The following is a 23,991-nucleotide window of genomic DNA, read 5'->3' on the forward strand; positions in this document are numbered from 1 at the left end:
TGTTATCATAATATTTATATATAAAAGAAAGTATGAGATATATTATATTAATATATTATATATAAGAGATGCAAGAGAGTAAATATGATAATAAATTAAATTAAAATAATATTGTTTTATAGAAAATTTGTAGTAAAGGTTAACATGACAGTATTGTTTATTTGAGATGTTTGGAAGTGGTTGTGGAACATGCTCTGGTATATATAACTTAATCTTTAAAGCTTAAACATGTGGTTTGATTATAATTCAAAGGTATATGACTTGGGAAAGAATGAAACATGATTTCAAGGTTGTTGATGTGGTAATTGTAAGATCTCTCGGTGAGATTCTTAGTGTTTTAGAATGAAAGTATGAGCTCGGTCTTGGGGGTCTTCCTGACGCTCCAATGGTCTTTCTTCTCACATAGAGAGGACTGAACCATGTGGTGAGGAGTAACAGGAGGTCTTAGTCTTGGAGGCTTCCATCATGCTCTAGGGCGCGGAACAGACTAACCTCGTGAGTGTGACAAGGCGGGGGAGCCCAAGTATCACAAGCAATCACAAGTGCATGGCCCGCCATAGCTCGACTATCATTCTAAAGTCCGGACGAGTCGAGTCTAGAATATAACATGCTAGAATCAGTGTCATATATTGCATTGTTTGAATGTATTTTACTTGAGTTAAATCTGGTATGCATATGTTGCTGTGATTGTATGCTTTTTAAATAATTAGCTCACCCTTGCAATTGCTTGTGTTTGTGTCATGTTTGCATCTGTTGTTCTTGCGTTGACCATCCACTTAGATGGGAGCAGATGACGTGGGAGGATACTTTGGAAACAACTCTTAATGGGGATGGAAATGTCGCTGCCTAGTTCACTAGACTTTATTTTTCTTAGTCTTGGATATTTTGAAGAACTTTATTATGTTCTAAGTTTTTAAATTCTTTGTATTTTAAGGGAGAACTCTAGTACTCCAGCTTCACAGTCTTGTACTATTATAAAGATGATTGTAATCCTAAACACCTCTATTATTCTCTAACTGCTTAAAAGATTGGGCTTGTGTCAGCGAGAAGGCCTAAAAGACTTTCAGCCCGTAAACCAAAAGCAATGTAAAGCTTCCTCGAGAAGCTTCATACTGTCAAATCCATTCTGAACGAGGTGATGCCTTTGACGTGAGAGAAAAAGAGCAGAGCTCTGGATCCTTCCATGGAGAAACGAGACTGAGCAAGATGAGATAATCGCTGGAGATTGTGTGCGAGAGAAAAANAGAAGAGAAGAAGAAGAAATATAAGAAGATCGGAGGTAAGAACCCACGAAGCCTTGATCTTTTTCTATAGAGAACGAAAGAGTTTTATTACTGTGTGATATTTTCTGTGTTACAAATGTCTGAAGGGGAAAACTCTATTTATAGAGTTTTGGGAAGGGAATATACAAAATAGAAACTAAATCTAAACGATTCTAACAGAAGTAACAAGGATCACTGTACTTAGACAGTAATCCCATGAAAATATTAATTCCTAATAGCCTCCCCTCAAGTCGGATGATGTATAGTTACTAATCTGAGCTTGGGTACAATAGATTTGAACCGAACACGATGAGGAAACTTGGTGAAAATGTCAGCAAGTTGCTCATCTGAACGAACGGGTAGAAGATGTAGTAGATTGGCTTGTATCTTTTCACGAACAACATGACAATCGAGCTCTATATGCTTGGTTCGTTCGTGAAAGCTCTGATTATGAGCTATGTGTCTGGCTGACTTGTTGTCACAGTACAGAGCTGGGATTCCAGCTTCCTGAACCTGTAGGTCGTTGAGCAAATAGTGTATCCATTGTATTTCACAAGTGGTAGCCGCTAAGGCACGATATTCCGCCTCAGTAGATGATCTTGATACAGTATTCTATTTTTTTGACTTCCAAGAGATAAGGGATGACCCAAGAAACACACAAAATCCTGTAGTTGATCTCCTGGTGTTAGGACAGGTTGCCCAGTCTGAGTCGCTGAAAGCTTTTAGCTGTATGACAGAGTCTACTGAGAAAAATAGTCCCTCTGATGGCCTAGATTTGATGTACCTAAGAACATGTTGAACAGCCCGAAAATGGTACTCAGTAGGAGATTGCATAAATTGACTTAACAGATTAATCGAATAACACAAATCAGGCCTAGTGTTTGTGAGATAAAGTAACTTCCCTATCAACCTTCGATAGGAGGTTGGATCCTTTAGATAGCTGTCAGCTTTGTATAGAGAACTCGTATCATTTAGAAAAGGTGTCTTACAGGGCTTGCAACCAAGCATTCTTGTCTCCTCAAGAATGTCCAAAGCATATTTTCTTTGTGATAGATGAATCCCCTTCTTAGATCGAGCCACCTCCAATCCTAGGAAATATTTAAGTTCTCCTAAGTCTTTGACTTGAAATCTATTGTGTAAGAGATTCTTTATTTGCTCAATCTCAATCATTGAGTCCCCTGCCAGTATAATGTCGTCAACATAAACCAGTAGGGCTGTGAAATTAGTAGATGTTTTCTTTATAAAAAGAGAATGATCACTCTTTGACTGGACATAATTAACAGAGATGAGAAAAGTAGACAGCTTCTCAAACCACTGTCTACTGGCTTGCTTTAAGCCATATAAGGACTTAGTAAGTCTGCAGACTTGTCCTTCCTTATGTACTTTAAGACCAGGAGGTGGTTCCATGTAAACTTCCTCATTAAGGTCTCTATGCAAAAAGGCATTGTTGACATCCAATTGGTGCAAGAGCCAGTTCTTAGATGCAGCCACAACAATCAACAATCTAACTGTAGTTAATTTGGCAACGGGAGAGAAAGTGTCTAAGTAGTTTATCCCTTCCTGCTGGGTATAGCCTTTGGCAACTAAACGTGCCTTGTACCTCTCTATTATCCCATCTGCCTTGTGTTTGATCTTGTACACCCACCTGCATCCAATGGCAGTCTTTCCTTGAGGAAGTTTGGTTAGAAACCATGTGTTTTTGTCTTGAAAAGCTCTAATCTCCTTCTGCATTGCTTCAGCCCATTCTTTCACATTTTTAGCTTCATTGTAAGATCTGGGTTCATTGGTAGTAGTGATGGCCATGGTATATCAAATGTTTTGCTGTCAAGGAAGCACAGGACAGTGAATCAGATATCGGATAAGGAGTTTTGAGGTTATTTTTGATAGTTAAGGATTGATTCACCTGATGAATATAGTCATTTAAGTATCCAAGGGGCCTTCTGGTCCTATTAGACCTCCTGTTCCCTTGATCTTCTTCATCATTATCCGTCTCATCTTCAGTGTTATTCCCTTCACTGCTATCATGTTGTATTTCCTCTTCTGTAACCGTTTCAGCTTCATCTGAAACAGAGTTGCCTAGATGGTCATTAAGGAAGGTGAATCTGTCAACTTCTTTGTCATTTTCTTCAATGCTGCTTTCCTGACTTTTCCATGGAAAAATGTTTTCATAGAAAACAACATTTTGACTAATTAATAACTCTCTAGTGTTGATGTCAAGGACAATATACCCCTTGACTCCACTTTTGTATCCCAAAAAGATTCCTTTCCTTGCTCTTGAGTCAAGTTTATTTCTGCCAGCTTCAAGTGTGGAGGCAAAACAAAGACATCCGAAATTCTTCAAGTTCAAATAAGTAGGAGGAACATTGTAAATTTGATCATGAGGTGCCTTGTTGTTAAGAACAGGGCTAGGCAGTCTGTTTATGAGATAAACAGCATGACTAACAGCATAAGACCAATAAGCACTAGGTATATTGGACTGAAACATGAGGTTGCGGGTGACATTAAGGATATGTTGGTGTTTTCTCTCAACAACTGAGTTCTGCTCAGGAGTCTCTACACAACTAGTTTGATGATTTATACCATATAAATCATACAAATTAACACAATTAAATTCTGGTTCGTTATCAGACCTAATATTCTTGATTAATTTACCAAACTGATTCTTAATTTTAACAATAAAATTCTGTAACAAACCTCTAGTCTGACCTTTATTGGTCATAAAAAATATCCAGGTATGTCTACTATAGTCATCTACAATAGTTAGAAAGTATTTGTGACCATGGACAGAAGTAACAGACAAAGGCCCCCATATATCACAGTGAATAAGTTCAAAACATTCTGCAGATAAAGAATTACTAGTAGGAAAAGGAAGTTTATGTTGCTTAGCATAATGGCAAACATCACAAACAACATTACTATTCATTTGCACATAGGGAAATTGTTCACAAATTTGTTTCACAATCTTATGTCCTAGATGGCCTAGTCTATAGTGCCATAGATTTACATCAGTAGCTTTAAAAGAAAAAACAAATCTTGTAACAGAATTCTGATCAGAATTTTGGAAGGCTTGCAAGTAATAGAGGCCCTTGTAAGGATTAGCACACCCAATCATCCTCAATGTAGAACTCTCCCTTATCTGACACACCTCAGAGGAAAAAATTAGAATACAGTTCAAGTCTTTTATAAGACTTTGTACAGAGATTAGATTAAAAGAAAAATCTGGGATATAAAGCACATTAAAAATCATGAAATCTTTAGAAATTTGTACTGTTCCTGCATGTTCTGCAATAGTAATAGAGTTATTTGGCAGTTTAACAGTGATAGGTTTGATTTTATAGAATGTAACAAAATTTCTTTTCTCATGGGTCACATGGTCTGTGGCCCCAGTGTCAATAATCCAGGAAAAAGTACCTAGGTTGTGTTCTCTGTCATTCCTCTGCATCTGGTTGATCTTATGCACAGGTTCATCATCTTTCTCTATCATTTTGAGAAGTTTGTCGATTTGTTCTGATGTGAGTTTGTTCAAAGTGTTGCTGCTGTTTCCCTGATTGGTGGTTTCTGGGCCAGAACTGTTCTGGCAAACATTTGCAGAGTTCCAGCCACCCTTCTTCTCTTGATTATTCTCATTCTTTTTGTACCACGGTGGAAAACCGTGTTTGGAATAGCATTCATCTACTGTGTGGTTCATCTTATTACAGTAGGAGCATTGTTTGCCATAATTAGGATTTCTCCCTCTTCCCCTTCCTTGGCCATATGGTCCAGCTCCACGGCCTTGGGTTTTCCAGGTCTGTTCTGTTTTCCAATTCCCGTTTTTGTCAGTAACATTGGCTAGCACTCTGGTGGTATCAGCAAAGTGATTATGGCTGATAGTATCATATCTTTCTTGCCGTTCTTGTTGCATAATGAGAGAGAAAACACGATTGATATTAGGCAAAGGTTCCATCAATAGAATTTAGGTTCTGACAGTGTTATAAGTGTCATTCAACCCCTTCAAAAAACAGATAACATGTTCCATTTCTCTGTATTTCAGAGACATTTTAGAGTGTTGACATGTGCAAGGAATCTTGCATGTACAGTTGGGTATGGGTCTCAAAGACTCCAATTCTTCCCAGAGAATTTTCAAATCAGTAAAATACTGATTAACACTCCTCTCCCCTTGCTTGATTGAATGGATGTCTTGAAGTAGATCCGAAATTTTAAAGTAGTCACCTTTAGAGAATCTCTCTTTCAATTCATCCCATAGTTCCTTTGCTTCTCAACATATATTACACTCTCTGCAATTTGAGGGGAGAGTGTCTTAATGATCCATGAGAGTACCATCATGTTGCATCTCTCCCACGTATCAAAGGTAGCGTCATCTTTCTTGGGTTTCTTGATAGACCCATCTATGAACTTAATCTTGTTTTTGGAGAGAAGAGCTCTTCTCATACATCTACTCCAAGAGGAGTAATTGGTCTCACTTAGAACTTGAGAGATCAGAGTCAAACCAGGATTTTCTCCTTGGTGTAAGTAGAAGGGGCTGGCTGGGTTTGTAGATTGATCTGTTTCGCTTATGGTGATGACAAACAATCCAAGAATCTAAGCAAGAATCGTCAAGAAACTAATTCTGGGCAACGGAAATGAAGTGGGTATAAGTTCTGCTCTTGATACCATAAAAGATTGGGCCTGTGCCAGCGAGAAGGCCCAAAAGACTTTCAGCTCGTAAACCAAAAGCAATGTAAAGCTTCCTCGAGAAGCTTCATACTGTCAAATCCATTCTGAACAAGGTGATGCCTTTGACGTGAGAGAAAAAGAGCAGAGCTCTGGATCCTTCCATGGAGAAACGAGNCTGAGCAAGATGAGATAATCGCTGGAGATTGTGTGCGAGAGAAAAANAGAAGAGAAGAAGAAGAAATATAAGAAGATCGGAGGTAAGAACCCACGAAGCCTTGATCTTTTTCTATAGAGAACGAAAGAGTTTTATTACTGTGTGATATTTTCTGTGTTACAAATGTCTGAAGGGGAAAACTCTATTTATAGAGTTTTGGNAAGGGAATATACAAAACAGAAATTAAATCTAAACGGTTCTAATAGAAGTAACAAGGATCACTGTACTTAGACAGTAATCCCATGAAAATATTAATTCCTAATACTGCTTTCAATTATTATGCATGATGACGTCTTATTTATATATTTTTTTTCTATATAATTAGGACGTCATAATGTGCATATATTAGCATACCCCAAAATTAAATTAATATTTTTGTGTTTTTTTAATTAGTTGTTATCTTCCTTAATTTATTCATTTGCTACACGAATGGAAGCTTAGGGTGCATTTGAGGGATGGTTGTGGAAGAGCTATTTTGCTTGGTCGTTAAACAAACACAATAAGTTTAGATATAGATAGTTGAACAGTCCATTTTATTCACATTTTTAGGGAGAAAATTAATGAATTTAGTACTTAAGTTCTACATCCCAAAGTTTATCTTGATGGGATAATAAACCTATTTTCTCAAATCCAAAATGTTTTTTTAGATAAATTTTCTTCGCCGAATCATAGTTTTTTTTTTTTTTTAAACATGATAATTTGATAGTCACCCAAAAAACGTGTATCTGCTCGACAATTATTTTAATAATATATATATATATATATATATATATATATATATATATATATATATATATATATATATATCAATATTTTAAGTTAAAAAAATTATTATCAGAATATCCCAACTTTAGATTGTCTAGTGGTTACCTTTTTCTTGTATAGTTGTTGTCACCATTAGTTTTCCTAATAGATTTTTACCTAGTTTTCTCACTTACTTTAAGACTGTTTGACTTGGGGGTGCTACAGAATGGCAGTTGTTATTTTTAGAATAAGATACTTATACACTTCTATCTTAAAGAAACACTTATTTACTATTCAACTGTATAGTTGAATATTTTCATTAAGCTATGTTTAAAGTACCAAATATGTTGAATAATAATAGTAATAAAATTAAATATTTGAAACTATATAACAATAAAATATTTCGTGTGATTACTTATTGAGGACTTAATGAAGTTTGGAAATGTGGCGTACTGGTGGGACCCAATGAGCATGGAGTGTGATTTGTTCTAAAGCCATGATTTGAAAGGATGATTAAAACTCTGGCTTCACTTTAAATGAAAACTTTTCTTGCATCAGAATATGTGGATTATCACTTTCTTTCCCTTCAAATCGTTAGTGCTTCAAACACGTAAATATCTGTCATTATTATAAAGAAAGAAAAAACATGGATATAAAGAGAACATGTCTTCAAGAAAAAAAATCATTTACTTTTATAGGATATGCAATCTCTGCCATGGATTAATACGGATTTTAGACCTAACTCAACCCCACAAAACCGACTTATAAGATGAGGTCTACACTCCACTTATATACTATAAATTGATCTTATCTCTAGTCGATGTGAGACTTCCAACCATACTATTTGCCTATTCATTACCAATAATATTCAGAAAGCAAAACCAAGCCACTCTGCTGATAAACAACTTGCATTAAATTGTGTATTTGACTATTCAGAAATTAAAATCCTCCATATACCTCACCCACCCTTCACGTAACCACAAGAATAATTATTGATTCATAGCAACAAAAAGTCAATACAATCGATATCCCTTCAACCCCATAATAATAATATTATATGTAGATGTTTATAAACAAAAGGCAAAATTCTAGATACTTTATAATTGCTGTATTTTCAATCTTCATTTCCCTGTCATCTTCTCTTGCTTTTAATTTTTATACAAAAGATGCTTGACAACCCACAAATTGAACTACAAACTGACTTTGATACATTCCTATAATCAAACATCTGGTCGTTATCGTTCTTCAATAATAAATAAGAAAACAAAAAACTTTGGCCCTTTCCGGTTGCTTTCCAATCTGCTCAGAGTATGCCACTCAAGAAGCCCCTGTAAGAAAATGCACTAATGAACAAAATTTGCTTGACATAGCTTTCCATAAAGGGGGATAAGTACGAAGTAATAGTCAACTGAGGACAGAAGTTACTAACCAAATCCCTGAGGTTTTCCTAGATTCGTTACTGCAAAATTATCAGACAAAATGTTCAATTCTATTTTTAACAAGCATAAATGCTACATAAGGAAGTCTGATAAGATGGAGTGCATTTCTAGCTTTCAGCTAAAAAAATTAGACAACAATTACCTTGGTTTTCCTTGGAAAGCATCGTTAATTTCATCTGTACTAGGCCTCTGGGTAAACGTAGACAGAATAGCATACTTCTCCTTCCCAGGCGATTCATCTACCCTCTTGTACAGCTCATATTGGTTTGGGTAAGTCATTCTACATCAAAAGAAGTTAATTTACAGTAACATATTGTGTACTTGCAGAAGATAAAAAATGTGCTTGTATTTTGAGCATATAAAAGAATTAAATATCTAATTTGGTTATATTACAATTAGGGAAGGTGTTTTCTCAACACTCAAATCATGGTAACGAAGCTTTACACTTTCAACATTGTTGTTGGAACTATGACAAAAATAATAAAAAAGAGGAAGAAAGGCAAAATACGTCTAAATATTTAGCTGCAAACAAGGAATCTGTTATTCTATGGATAAAAAACGTTAACATTTATAATTGTGGGAAATCGTAGACTGACAAATTAAGAGACATAATTATTGATATGAATAAGGTCAATTTATAACATATAACTTATAAGTAATATGTAATCCTTACTTTATAAGTCAGTTTTTGTAGGTTGAATTAAACATAAACCACTTAATAAGAATTATCACCAACTAACAAACTTGCTCCGTAAGAAAAATTGTCCAACTATTATAAATTTATGTTTTCACCAAACTGAAACAGAAATATAAAATCATGTGCAATACATAAAGCAAATATTTAACACTCCTCTTTGCATTAAGAATTGCAATCTCCAGTATTCTATATTAAGAACTTCAACTTGGTAATAGGTAATAGCGTGGTAAAAACACTTGTCTTCAGAAAAATAACTTAATGTTAAAATGCTTAGTTTTTCCTAGGTTGACAATAGGGGTGATAGCATCAAATTGAACTTCTAAAGCTGATTGAGCAACAATTTCTTGTTTTTTGAGCTCCATGAGAAAAACTCAATCCGAAGCCAAAATAGTACCTTGAAGTAGTCCCCATATCATCAATCAAGTCACCAATCATTGTTAGAGAAGCAAATTAGCTTTGACATATCAAAACACTCTTTGCAACTTTCAGGACATTTCACTTGCACAATGCATAATACTTACATAATTTAGGATATCAGGTCAAGTGGCCATAACATACATCAAACAACCATTCATGCTTATAAAATATGTCTAGTCTATTTACATTGTTCGATATTTTCCTTTTTATTCATAGAAATGTTCAATTCTTTAATTCTTCAAGTTTAAATTTCTTCAAAATTTCTTGGCACATGTTTTTTGACAAATGAATATTTCATGTTCTACTTGTTTGATTTCCGTCCCAAAAAAGGTCATTAAAGTGAGATTTGTCATCTTAAACACCACCATCATTCCTTCTTAAATTTCTCCAAAGGCTTATTGTTTACGTTACAATGTAGAGTGAGATAATCAGCTCCATCGACTCTGACAAGCTCATGGAAAATCCCAAGCTCAGCAAGAAAATGTTCATCTCAATTATGTTGTACCAAGCTTTTAGGGCTTGTTTTAACTAGTAAAGAGCCTTCTTAAGAAGATAAACCTTATTGTCTTCCCCTTCCTTTACAAAACCTTGGGGTTGCCCAACAAAAGTTTCTTCTTGTAAGGATCCATTTAAAAATGTTAATTTGACATCAAGTTGACAAACTTTCAAATTTTGTTGAGCATCTACACCAAGCAACAAGTTGATGGTGTCTTATCAAACAACTAGTGCAAATGTATTGAGTAATCCACATCAAAAACTTCAGCTTAACCCTTCACTACAAGTCTATCCTTGTGTTCATTAATATAACCATCAATATTAAGCTTAGTCTTATATACCCATTTCATTTCAATAACTTCCTTGTCTTGTCTTTCTAAAACCAGGTTTGATTTCTCCTTATCATTAAGAGCTTCACCTTCATTACAATAACCCAAATTAAAGTCTTTGGTTATACTTCTTAGTTTGCAGGTTCACATACAACAATGCTACATTTGTCACAAAAAAAAAAAGAACAATCTAGTACCTCTTATAGGAACATCATCAACTAACTCATTCTACCAACTTTCATCTTCTAAACTTGAGCGAAAGTTTTGGTACAAATCTTTAAAAGCTTGATCAATCTTCTTTGGTTCATCCCAATTTCATTCTTCACATACCACAAAGTGAACATCCCTCCTAACAAAGTTAGAAATAAGTTTTGTGCCGATACAACTTGAGTAATCCCCTTTCCTTTGACTAAGATCATTTCAATTCTAACTTTGATAACACTAGTTGACCTCAAATCTCTTAAGAGTGCCTTATCAAAGGTCATGTAATTAGTACATCCAATATCAATCAACCAACCAACTTTCAATCGATTCATTGCTCAAGAAACTAGTGGCCACAAACAATTGGTCTTCCTCCTCTTGATTAGCAATCTAAGCTCAACATGGTGATTTTTGTTGAGGAAAACCGCAGCTTCATGTCCATATGGTTTCACTTGCAGCATTTTGCATCTGGTCTCCTCCAACATCTGAATGGTGGATGGCCTTTTTTGCTACAATTTTTATAAGGTTCAAAGCCTTTTTTCTTTTGTTATTCCTTGCCTTTAATGTTTTTGTTTATTGTGCTGATTGAAGCCTGATTTTGCTGGAAGATTTTCTTTTAATTCTTCTAAACATCATGATTTATTTGGCTTGCAAAGTACCTTCAACAACATGATAATGTTTCATCAGCCTTCACTGTTGTTGGGGTTGCAGAGAATGTAGCACTTTTGCAATAATCTTAGGCATGTTATTTTTATTCTCCAATGAGGATATAGATGTGTACCTCTACAACATTGTCACCCAACAACTTTATCTAGTGAGCAATATCCAATAATTTGTTTGAATATTCCTTTATTGTCTAAAACTCTTTCATTATTTACAATTCAAATTCTCTCATTGAATTAAGCACCCACGTGCTTCATACTCTTTCATCTCCGATGTATTCCTCCTTCAAATAATCCCAAATTTCATTTGTTATTTTGAAAGCCATAATTCTTGTGAATATGGTCTTAAAACACTAGCAAAAAGACATGACTTTGTTTTTACCTTCCTTTTTTTCTATCCATGTGACTTTTGATTTGGACCATGGTATGATCATCGACAGTATCCTCTTCCACAGTTTCCTAAAAATCAAATGCCTCCACATAAGAATCAATTTTTATTGTCCAAAGGTTTTTCACATTCTATTCTGGAGGTCCAGTAAGAAGAGGGCTTTAGATACTCCTTAGAATTATGGCAGAAAAAATAAAAACATAATATGTCGGTATATTTTGAGCTATATAATATTCTATGGATCAACAACGTTTACATTTCTAATTATAGAAAGAGAAATCATAGACTGACAAATTAAGAGATATAAAAATCAATAACAATAGAGTTGCTCCTCACGTAAAAGTAGTAACTGGCTGACTTATTTGTCAAGTAAACATATCAGACTACACCAAATTTACGTGCTCATCAAACTAAAACAAAAATATAGTCATGAGCAATACAACTTTTTTTATCAGCGAGTCATGAGCAATGCATTAAGAAACTATTTAACAAAATTGTTCATTCCATCATCATGTCACCCCATTTATAGAAGGAAGCAAACATAATGTTTTCTAATAGCACCACCCAGAATAAACATCAATCAATTCGATGGGGTTTAAAGAAAATATGGAAGCATGGTCTTTAACTTTCCTACAGCTCCTAAAACGCCTTTCTGCTCATGATACAATCTCATTGGATGTTTTGAGAGGCTATTCAATGAAGCAAGCATAGACACATGGTTGCTCAATTATCTTAATTATTTTTTTTCTTAGTACACTATTCCTAATTTTCTTCTTGAAGTTAAACAATGACACGTTGGATTTATAGAAAAACTTAATGATGAAATATGTTACCGTCTAACCTGATAGCTCCCATTATGGGATACTGCGTTCCTGCATAATACAGAAGTCGAAAGAAGTAGCAACTTTCAAAAGATGCTGCATACTTGAGTCTCTGGTCCCTCCCCATCGTCTAGTGATAAAGAAGGCAAAGTTATAAATATACTTTTACAAGAATAAATTATTATCTTCAACTAGGTGGTTTAGTACTCACTTGCATTATACCACTAGAACCAGGCAAATCCTGAATTCATAGAAATTTGTCATTTTAATATATGAGCAAAATAAAATGTAAAAATATCATTTAAAGAGGGATCACAGTATAAACATAAAATTAACAGAGGACCACACAACCAAAGATATTTAGTGAAAAGTTCAAAACTAAAAAATCTGAATATATTATATACTTATAATGTTAGTCTAATTGCTGGTTTCAACACCTTAAAACGTTAATAGTGTAGAGCATATTTGCAGTAAAGTGGCAAGATGTAATTTACTCAAATTTGGTAAACTAGATGTTTTAATTTAATACAAAGACCCAAATGTGCACCAAGTGGTGCTACACATTGTTCTAAAAAGAAGTCAGCTATTCAAAGATTAATCTTAACATCTAAGAATGAAATCCAAGATAGTCCAAGAGCCTAACCTAGCAAACATATTAACATAATATTAGAAAACAGATATTTGGGTTGTCTTTTGGGTGGATTGCAACCTCACATTAAGAATCAGGTACAAGCTTTTTCTTGAAAATCAGGAAAGAATATTTACATTAAACATGTAGAGGCATGCAACAGAATATTTAATTTAAGAAGGAACAAAATATCCTCTAATTCTTTGTAGTTAATACAATAAGACTACATAAACCAATCTTTATGGTGCCTTAGAACACAGTCTTCTACAAATTACGCTTCCAGTCAAGCAATGCAGTATCACACAACATAGAGGCTGAAAGAAATGAACTAGGATTTCGAAGATTATTAGACCCAACCCAAAGATATGAATTTCCCCTCAGACATTGAAAAATCACAAAAGCAAAGAAGAAAGAAAACCCTTTTTCACACAGGAACTGAAAAACTTAAATCGATGCCAAATGGGAGGTCACTGTCCCTGGGAAGGGGTTCAAGAGGTCCTAACACCCTGTCTGTGGCTACACACATTGGCACTGGTGGTGGCGTGTAATTATACTTGCCAACTCTGATGGTGACACAACTATCAACATTGTAATTATTGACATGAGACACATCTTTCTGGTCCACCATTGACCTCAACAGCGGTGGTGATAGGGCAAACTGCAGCTGTGGTGGTTGTTTACATGGAAACGAAAACAGAGATCCCAAAATCAAAACCTCTGATACCAACTTGAAGTATGTAGGGAAATAAATTATTTTGTTGATAACAATGACACCATTACATTCTCATTGCCTTTATTCATAATAATCCAGCTCTCTAAAATAAGGAAGTCTAAATATGATGAAATGAATAGGAAGATTTTAAAAATATTTCCTCCTAATCAATATGGAAATATTCAGGATATTTGTACCCTAATAACGTGCTATTTACAACATTACACACACTTAATAGGAGGTCTAACAGCCTCTAATCAAGACATGGCAATTGTTCCTTTCAGTAGTTTTACACATCCAGTCAAATATTCAAAAATATTGAAATCATTCAAAATCATTTATCAGCATACAATTGTCTAGACTATACTAGTTGGCAATAAGTTTTCTGTGCATAAACTGATTATTTGACACAGTACAGTGTCAGATTCAGGTTATCTTCATTTGGATAAGTCAAGACTATCTGAAAAACAAGCTGTAAATCATTCAATTATTTCATTAAATAAATTTGGCTATAATAAAGGAGCTATGAACTTAACCTTAAGCCTAGCATTGACTAGAATAACTGGTCTGTGTTCAGCTGCGTTGGTCATGGCTCTGAGATCCTGTATTTACAACCTCAAACATATTAAAGAGGAAAAAGAGAGAAAATCAAGGAGAAGTTGAAGAAAGCGTGTATATCCATCAAGAAAGAGGAAAAAAGGCTCAACAAATAAAGCTTCTAAAATATATCAGTAAAACTCCCACCATATTCACTTACATCAATAATACAATTCCCAACAGCATTTTGAGGAGCCACCAAGATAAACATGTCATCTTGCTCCTCAACCTCAGCAGCACCTGAGATTGGAATTTCATACATTAATTAGATGCCAAATATATCAGAGCAGGAAGAAAAATAATTTGCTTTAAAAAGGCAGAGTTAGATAGACATTCTCAATATGAAGTTATGAAGAGAAGATCAAATTCAATCAAGATGGCGCATATGAATGTTTTACATTTTTCCATTTACAGAGCATACATATATGATGGCCTGCAGTTAATTCTGTGTGTGAAGTAAGCATTTAATGTAGGAATTGCAAAAAGAAGCTGAACGTGACTTGAAGTAGAATTAGAGAAATGGATGACAAAGCAAATAAATACAGAGAAGTAAAGTTAGATATTAAGACTTAAGCTAGAATCTGGAATTTCGAAAATCTAAGGGGGCATTGGTATACAGGGAATTTTCAGTTTCCCGTGAGTCACAGTTTGGAAAGCTTTTTTTCCCATATTTGGATTATTTTTTTTAATATATAACATTCCTATAAAAAATGTTTTCTTTTCAATTTTTTTAGGTATCTTTTCCACAAAATTGTTCCGATGTGATAAATAGTTAAAGTTTGCAGTAAAAATATCATGTTACTTTTTCTACCAGAAAACTTAAATAAATATTCTTAGGAATATTTATGACCAACCAAACATATTTTAGTTACTTCTAGAAATCACAATTCTCAGGATTCAATGATTCCCAAACACAGAAAAAACTTCCCTATTACCAAATGCCTCCAGAAGGTGTGCAATATACAAATACATCAGGGGTATTGGATCAAAAGCTGCAACAGCTAAACCATACATAGTAAATCTAAATGATATACCTATAGAACCAATATTGATGAAGGTTCCTTTTGCTCCATAATCACCCCAGTCCATGAACTCTAAAATCTTACGAGTTCCAGCAAGCTGCAATGGCATTCCAGCAAGAGCACCATCTCCCATCGACCCTTGTACACAAACCTGCAAGATGAAGATGAAGATACTTTAATTAAAAAGAATTACACATAACAATTATAGACAAGAGCATCATTTTATTCCCTAGATGATGAAAATATTCTGTTTGAAAAAAAAGGGTATGAAAGATACCTTAACCCGTTTTCCATCATCCGCAAAAGAGAGGGCAAGAGCTCGAACAAGTTCCATCAAGGTACCTATTCGATAAACATCCTGTAAACCACAATATGTGGTCAAATGATACATTTAGAAAAAAACAAAAGAGCACAGATCTGCATACCATTTCTGGGTTCAGCTCAGGAATGTTGATGTCAACCTATTTGATTTGGAATGACAAACAAAAGCATATATTAGCCTGCAATCCAAGGGAATTAAAAGCTTAATATTTTTACTTCTCATCTTCCTACCCTTCGTTACTCTTTATCATTGAATATTATGCATGCAATAAGAATGTTGATTTGTTTTACTAAAAGTAGGAAGTGCTATTGCATCACTATGTTATAAGGCATCCTACCTATGTTGTCACCCCAAAATAACAACAATCATTTGCAGTACCAAAAATATCATAAAAAAAGATAAAAACAATACAAAAACGAAGGGTTCTTTACCTTGATTATCTTTTTACCCAGAAGTGGTAGTTAAAATCCTTGTGTGCTTACTCTCAACGGGAGATTAAGATAAGATAACCAGAGTGTTTGGTATACTCATTATAGCAGGAAGTGACATTGAGAATACTTGTCTTTCTAATCTGATTGATTGTAGCAGAGATACCTTTAAGAGTGTCTTAAAGAAAAACTGGGTGTAGCTCATGGTTGTGTAGCACCAGAATAAATCACTTTGTTCTCAACTCAGTTATATTTGTGTGTATAGATCATCAGTCATTAGACCTTCTAGTGATTGGCGAAAAGTTATCGGTTCTATTCAACCTCTCTTGTAAAGCTAGTCTGTTACTTTAGTTTTTTTCTGGTTTGAGCTTGAAAAAACAAAAAATATACAGCAGAAGCTGCTTTATTGCTGCTACCACTGCTATCAACAAAGTTCTGTGGTAGAGGAAGATTTTAATTGAGCTAAAACATGTTGCAAAAGGAAAGCACAGAGAATTTTGTTGACAACTAAACTGAAATAGCCATATACCATAATCTCGTCTTTCATGGAAAAACTAAGCATTTCAACACTAACTTGTTTTTCTTAAGAGAGAAGTGCAGAAAAATGTAGTTGTCACTGAAAGACCCATGAAAATATTTACCTTAATAATAAATAGTAATAGCTTTTCCTTATTATTATTAGTAGTAGTAATAAAATTTTATAGGTAGAAACGTGATGAATGGGATTATATAAAAGAAAAGAGGTAAGTAAAATAAGGAATTGTGGTAGCTCATACGGTAGCTATGTAAGTGACGGAGAGATCCTTTTGGACTTGAACATCCTCTATTTCTAGTATGTGAGAAGAATCAAGTACATACTTTCATAGATTAGAGAGGAGGCATTAAAGCTAGTCAAGTTCCACGCATAAAGGGCCCAAGATAGAATGAAGCAGTTGGCTGATAAGATGAGGAGTGACAAATTCTATGATATTGGTGATTTCGTGTATGTCAAGCTTCATCCGTATTGGTATATTTCTATGGCATTCAGATCTAATGCCAAACAAGCACCTAAATACTTTAGGCCATTTCAGATTGTTGATCAGATTGGAGTGGTAGTTTACAAGTTGAGGCTTTCATAAGGGTCTAAAATCCATTGATGTTTTTCACATTTTGCAGCTTAAAAGACAGGTTGGCCACACACCTGTTTCCAGAGGTTTAGACAGTGTTATGCGAGCCAAGAACCTGAGCAAATTCTAGATAGAGCAACTGTAAAGAGGGGCAACAAAGCTATTAGAAAAGTATTAGTCAAGTGGAAGCACCAGTTACTAGAAGACACCACTTGGGAGTTCTTCTTTAATTTGAAGAAGAAATATCTAGATTTTCATCCTTGAGGACAAGGAATTTTTGAAGGCAAGAGAATTGATATAGGAAATAAATAAGGAAGTCACGTGACAGCCAATAACTTAGTTTCATTCTGTTGCAATTATGTTGCTACTTTTTATGATTGTTAGTTGTTTCAATTAATAAATACACAACTCGGAGGTGAGCTGGTATGATTTTCTAGTAGAATAACATTCTTCTCTCAACTCACTTTGCACCACTTCGGATTCATCCTTCAATCCCTAAGGTTTGAAGTTCTTCAAATAAATCTCTACTCCTAGAACTTCCTTAATCATATTATGGTCACACAGGAAATTCCCTGGCACCATCAGAGATCCTGACATTAACTTTTTTTTTTTACATTTAAATATAGAACATTGTTGTGAGGCAAAATATGTAAGAATGGCAATGGTTAAAGATATTGCACAGATCTAGAATCACTCAAATATGTGAAACCATCAACCAGTTTGCAGACTTGTGATAGTAGAGTCATACCTTCAACCTAGTTTTACCGTCATTGATAGCCCTCTCAGTAGCTTGTAACACATCATCATAGAAATATTTCCTGATTTCTCGAGAATGGGGAATATTGTTTAGTCTAGTAGGAATCCCTCTCCACTTATCCTGTAATAAGCTAAGGCAAAATTAGAAACAATATACCGAGGAGATTTTTATAGTGCACAAAGGAGGAAAGTATTAAAAAGGAAACAGACAAATGCCTATTACAAAGTATAACTGTCTACCTGGCTCAAAGATGGCCGTCCTTTCTTTGTATCAAGGATTGATTTTTCTGAGTTAAAAGAAGTTAGTAAATGACGTTAAAATATACGAATTGTTCCTGCTTATGGCATGGGAAAAATTCCATGTCAAGATGTCCAAATATTATTATCATCTCATTCGGAAAGTAACTGTGATCCCACATCTTAACAAAACTGAATAATGGAGAGGAAAACCCTCTTTTCCCTCAAAAGCCACCACTCAAAGCATCATATTTTACCCAAAATAATCACAAAATTCCCCTTCTACAAACGCCTTATGTCACAAAATTCATTAAGAATTTGTTAGTTGTTTAGTTTAGGACTGCTATTTTATTTTATTATTTACTTATGTTTTGAATAAGTAAAAGTCAATTTCTTATATTTTAGGATTTAAACATGTCTGTTTTTAATTTGTTAATCGTGACCTCCTTAAAACAGTTACTTTTTAAAAGTGTTTGGTTGTTTGTGCTTCACCTATATTCCAAAGATTAAGCATGATAAACTAGACAAGAAGGCAATACATGGAATCTTTGTAGGCTATATAGTACAGTATTTAAGGCTTACAAAGTTTTACAGCCACATACAGGAAATATTGTCATAAGCAGGGATGTACACTTTGTGGAGAATGAAGAATGGAACTGGGTGCAGAGAGATCAATCCTTAAAGCAGCCATATGTTCCTGCTGCCACAACTATTGAAGAACAAAGAGATGAAGATTGGCTAAATGAGATGGTGGATGACATTCAAGTAAGAGGCACTAGATTGCTTTCTAATATTTATCAATCTTGCAGCTTTGAACTTTCTGAACCTGCAGATTTTGAAGCAAAGAATGATCAAAACTGGATGGCTACAATGGAGGAGGAGCTTCACATGATCCAAAAAAACAAGACATGGCAGCTTGTAGACAAACCTCAAGATAGAAAATTCATTGGGGTTAAATGGGTGTTTCGAGCCAAGCAAAATGCAGATGGTTCAATCAATAAGCATAAGGCAAGACTTGTAGTTAAAGGTTTTGCTCAAGTTTTTGGAGTGGATTATTCAGAAACATTTGCATCAGTTCCTAGGCTTGATACCATCAGGTTTCTCCCAGCTATTGTAGCACAAATGGGTTGGAAGGTCTACCAATTGGATGTTAAATCAACATTTTTTAATGGTTTCTTGTAGGAAGAAACTTATGTTGAGCAACCTGAAGGGTTTAAGAAAAAGGAGAAGAAGACAAGGTCTATCTTTTAAAGAAGACACTTCTCCAAGATAGTACAGCAGAATAGACAATCATTTGTTAAATATAGGATTGACAAAAAGCTTATCTGAGTCTACTCTTTACATCAAACATTGTAAGGTTGACACTATCATTATTTCTCTTTTAAGTTGATGATCTTTTAGTGACTGAAAATAATGCAGTCTTAATTGATGAATTTAAGATGGAAATGATGAAAGTATTTTAGATGATTGATCTTGAATTGACGACTTATTTTCTTGGAATGGAGATTAAGCAAAGCCAAGATGAAGTTTTTTTGTTTGTTAAGTATGCCAAGCAAATTCACAAGAAGTTTCATATATTTATTAAGTCTCTACCATTGGAAGACTCTTGTAACTCTTGTCCATTGGAAGACTCAAGAACAGATGACTGATATATTTATTAAGTCTCTACCAACAAATTCGAGATCCTGAGAATGAAACTTGGTGTTTGTTCTTCCTAAAGCAAGGAAGGGTGTGTTAGTTGTTTAGGACTGCAGTTTTATTTTATTATTTACTTATCTATGTTTTGAATAAGTAAAAGTCAGTTTCCTATTTTTTAGGAGTTAAACAGGTCTGTTTCTGTTTTTAATTTGTTAATTGTGACCTCTTAAAACAATTACTTTGTTGGCAGTTATTTACTTTTCATTGGTTATATATGTTTTGAAATGATAAAGACAGTAATCCTCTGCTGCAAAGTTGATTTGTTCTTTCTTTGCATAATACTACTCATACTATCCCTTATATTATAATTGTTTATTTCCTGCAATCATATTATACCATCCGAATTTTCCTCAAAATAATACCAGTTTCCGGATTTTGAACCATATGCATAATTTCATATTTCAAGTTTCTCCTACAACCATAATTATTTTACCAGAAAACAAGGTTGTGGATGGTTTAGGTAATGCAATCTTATAAGAGTTATATTGAACAATTAAAAAATTGGGGAATTAATTTCGAACAACCAGAGGACCAAAATCGTTCATTGGCTATTGCCGGAAGTAATAAATATGCAAGCCTAAAGTTTATCTATTAAATATCATGCCAAGGTTCACACACTAGTACAAAAATCATATTTTATGACATACAAAAACGAGCTATGACGTACATAGTTTTGTACGTTATAATAGGTCTACATATTTTATGAAGTAACAAAAACTGTATCATAATATGTTCAAATGACGTAAATTTTTGCTATGTCATAAAATGTGTAGACCTATTATAACGTACAAAACTATATACGTCATAGTTCGTTTTTGTACATATGATTTTTGTACTAGTGACAATCTGGAACACTATCCCAGGTTGATGAATTACATGACTTCAAAATACAAGGACCCATTCTGTTTAATAAAATAAAATAAAATATTTTTTCTTGGTTTTTATATTTACCATTATACCACTCTGCAAAAGCAGTTTTTAAACAGATATTTTAAAACGAAAAAAAAAAAATGGAAACAATGTGGCTCTTTTCAAATTAATTGTTAAAGAAGCAAAATAGAATTTTTTTTTCTTCTAAATTTACAATTTCGTACAAATATATAATACATGATTTTGAAGCTTCGTACCTCCAGATTTCACTAGCTTTACTTTTTTCTGTTGCAATTGAGATAGCAAAGATTCAATTTCTTTGAAAACCGCTTCTTTTGAATTGCTGCCATCAATCTGTGCATGAAAAATTAGTTAAATGTGAGTGATATTCCATCCCTGGTTCACGTCCAAGACAAAAGATAGACAATGCTAATAGTCTTCAATGACCTTATGAATTATATTTGAGTAGGAGGAAGATACGGCTTCTGCATTTTGCTTGTATATGTTGAGGCGAGATTTCACCTGAAAAGCAAAACATCAGTATATACACAAGGGTGTTAGATCCTGTAATATTTTTTCTTTGTAATCCTAAATATAAGACAAGCTTAATGACTACATGATACATTTTTTACTTCCAAATTAGCACTGAAATAAAAGAAAATGCAATGTCACCATGTAGAATTTAAGTATTTTTATAAATTACTTGCGGTGATCATTTAGAACTCCTCCCTTTACTAACATAAATGATAATTCATAATTCAGCTGTTCGTGTAACTTTGGACTCTGAATGCTGTTACTACTTTCTAGAAAAAAATAATAATTAATGGCTATGGTTAACAAACACCTTGCTTGTGAATATATGAAGAGAAAAAAACAAAAATCTGAAAGAGTTATACGTAAATTTGATAAGGTACATTGTGATTATATGACAACTAAGATCTTTAGCTAATAAAATTTGCCATTTAACAGAATCAAATCTCATCGGTGACAAGTATTTAGGATATCATTTCATGCATGCAGAGATAATCTTCTCCAGCTGCCAAGGAGTATAAAAAAAAATACATTTTCAAATGATGCAGCTTATGTGAAGTACCAACAAAAAGAGACAAAATAAAATAAAAGGAGTACAATCATACCTTCTCCTCAGTGTCGTCAGGTCGAGTTACCAGCCTTGCTTTAATCTCTTCCGTCTCCGGTGGAAAAAAAGTTAGATGGTATATCTTCCCTGTCACTGGGTCAAGCCTTCTACCAACACATCTGTCGATCAGAATTTCATCAGGAACCTGAGTATTAGAAATTTAATAACTTAGCGAGGAAGATGAATGTATAGATTTCAGATTCTAGGTAATTAAATAACATGTAACATTTCAATAACATCAAACGACCAAGTCCTATACCTATTATAAACAACATTATTCACATACTTTCTCTTCCATCTCATTTTCTTCCTTTCTCAATATTTCTCATCTCATAACTTATCACATTTTTCACTTTCCCTCTTATTCTTCTTTATTCATTCTAACTCCACCCTCAAGCACCAAAAGATGAGCCATATCTCTCATTTCTGTTCACAAACAGGTCACATTTGCACCAACAATGAAAAACTTAAAATAATAAACAAAATCTTATTAACCTTAAACAAGATTTTAAACTTTCATTGCAATCATATGAAATTTCTTTGCAACATTTTATGCTGTGGAAAATTATGACCAATTGTGGTTCGCAAGACCCAAAAACCTTGAAATTGGCAACCATTTTTTTAAAACTATCTTAAAAACAACTGTAAATTGTGTAGAAAATGTTTTTGGAAAGGGAGAAAAACAAAACAAAAATAAACGTTTGACATACATCCAATACTATATAGACATCAGGTCGTATCTGCATTTTCTCCAGACTCTGGGCCTGGCCCAAACTTCGAGGGTACCCATCAAGAAGCCACCCTTTTTGCTTAGCATCTTCGAGAGACAATCGTGCTGCCACCATCTACAAAAGAATATACATTAACCAAACATTTTATTTTCATGGCACAAAGGCTGGGTTTGATAATTATACTGCTGTCACAATTTCATCAGGAACCAGTTGGCCCGAGTTCATGAACTCCTTTGCTTTATTTCCAATTTCAGTTCCAGTTGCCACTTCTGCTCTTAGCAAATCCCCTGTTGATATGTGCACCAATCCAAACTGCACAACCCCAAACAAACAAACAATTTATTCATTTATTTGTTAAACATCAAATACTTTATTTATTTACTAATTTCAGTCATTTTTTAACTAATTTTCTACCAAAACTTCCAAACAAAAACAAATTACAAGTTAAAATTAGTTTAATAGTTATAAATTTTTCAATTATAAAAAATTCTATAAATTATTTTCCATGCAAACAAACCTTTAAACTTCTTGCTTTTCTTCCTTAAATTACTTCCAGAAAAATAAACAGGCCTTTAAAATAGAAATGGCACGTGACGTGCGGTAGAAACGAACCCTTTGGAAAATTAATTCACATTGCGTGCCTTTGCCGGAAGCAGGTGCACCTGATATCATCACCTTCAGAGGATCGCTGATGGAGCAATTCACTTTGAGCGTCTTGTTAAAGAAAATGACACAAGTAAAGTAGTTACGTTTGCGTGGTGTAAGAAAGCGATGAATAAATTAGTAAATGATAATAAAGAAATGTAACCTTGGTGGTTAACGGCGATAGTGTGTGGCAGCGGAGGTTGCTTAATCGGAGAAGTTGTGTGCCGAAGGAGAAGTGGCAGTGGTGTAGACATGAATGGTGAAGGGGAGTGAATGGAAGAGAATGAGAGGTTGTGAGAGTGGTGGTGCGGTGGAAGGAGCAGCTGGGTGCGGTGTTTATCATCGTAGCTTTCGTTTCAGTTGAGTGGTTCAGAACACTCACATGCACCCTCTCACCAATGCCACTACTCTTACCACTATCATTTGTGTAAACTGATTTTTATTTTATTTTTTAATTTAGTTTTTTCTTATTTAAATTTGGGATTTTAGATTCAAAATTAAAATTCAAACCAAATCATTTATAGCGTTTAAATTTAATATTATATATTTAAATTTAATTAGTTAGCAACAAAAATATAGGTATATTTATTGAAAGTTTTTATAGTATTATAGTGTATTTGTGCTATATTTTATGTGGTGAGTAATATCAATTCTCTTAGTATTAATCAACAAATATGGCTTGGTGATAGACAAAGTTGATATAATCCTATTTAAAAAGAGGACAACAAAAATTCTAATAAAAGTTTGTAAAATGAGTTAATTTTATGGAGTTTAATTTT

General features: G+C 34.0%; 1 protein-coding gene across 5 annotated transcripts; it reads right to left on the bottom strand.

The window, feature by feature from the left end:
- Positions 1-7,847: 7,847 nt before the first annotated feature.
- LOC106762012 (adenylate kinase 5, chloroplastic) lies at positions 7,848-23,632 on the bottom strand. Of its 5 annotated transcripts, XM_014645681.2 has the most exons (19): positions 23,376-23,632; positions 23,180-23,281; positions 22,751-22,879; positions 22,547-22,681; positions 21,835-21,981; positions 21,146-21,220; positions 20,956-21,052; positions 18,134-18,180; positions 17,886-18,014; positions 15,707-15,742; positions 15,559-15,639; positions 15,294-15,432; positions 14,420-14,499; positions 14,199-14,264; positions 12,534-12,563; positions 12,343-12,452; positions 8,455-8,592; positions 8,303-8,332; positions 7,848-8,201 (listed from the first exon to the last, which is right to left on the bottom strand). In XM_014645681.2, exons 1-19 carry the CDS (start codon positions 23,553-23,555, stop codon positions 8,177-8,179), a joined length of 1,776 nt encoding a protein of 591 aa, XP_014501167.1. In that variant the 5' UTR covers positions 23,556-23,632; the 3' UTR covers positions 7,848-8,176. The 5 variants fall into 5 exon arrangements, with proteins under 5 accessions (XP_014501167.1, XP_014501170.1, XP_014501169.1 ...); XM_014645684.2 differs by lacking the exon at positions 23,376-23,632 and having other exon boundaries at positions 23,085-23,187; XM_014645683.2 differs by lacking the exons at positions 7,848-8,201; positions 8,303-8,332 and adding an exon at positions 11,496-11,572 and having other exon boundaries at positions 8,497-8,592.
- Between the last annotated feature and the right edge of the window lie 359 nt (positions 23,633-23,991).

The sequence above is a fragment of the Vigna radiata genome, chromosome 5 (assembly GCF_000741045.1).
Source record: "Vigna radiata var. radiata cultivar VC1973A chromosome 5, Vradiata_ver6, whole genome shotgun sequence".
Classification (NCBI taxonomy): Eukaryota; Viridiplantae; Streptophyta; class Magnoliopsida; order Fabales; family Fabaceae; genus Vigna; species Vigna radiata.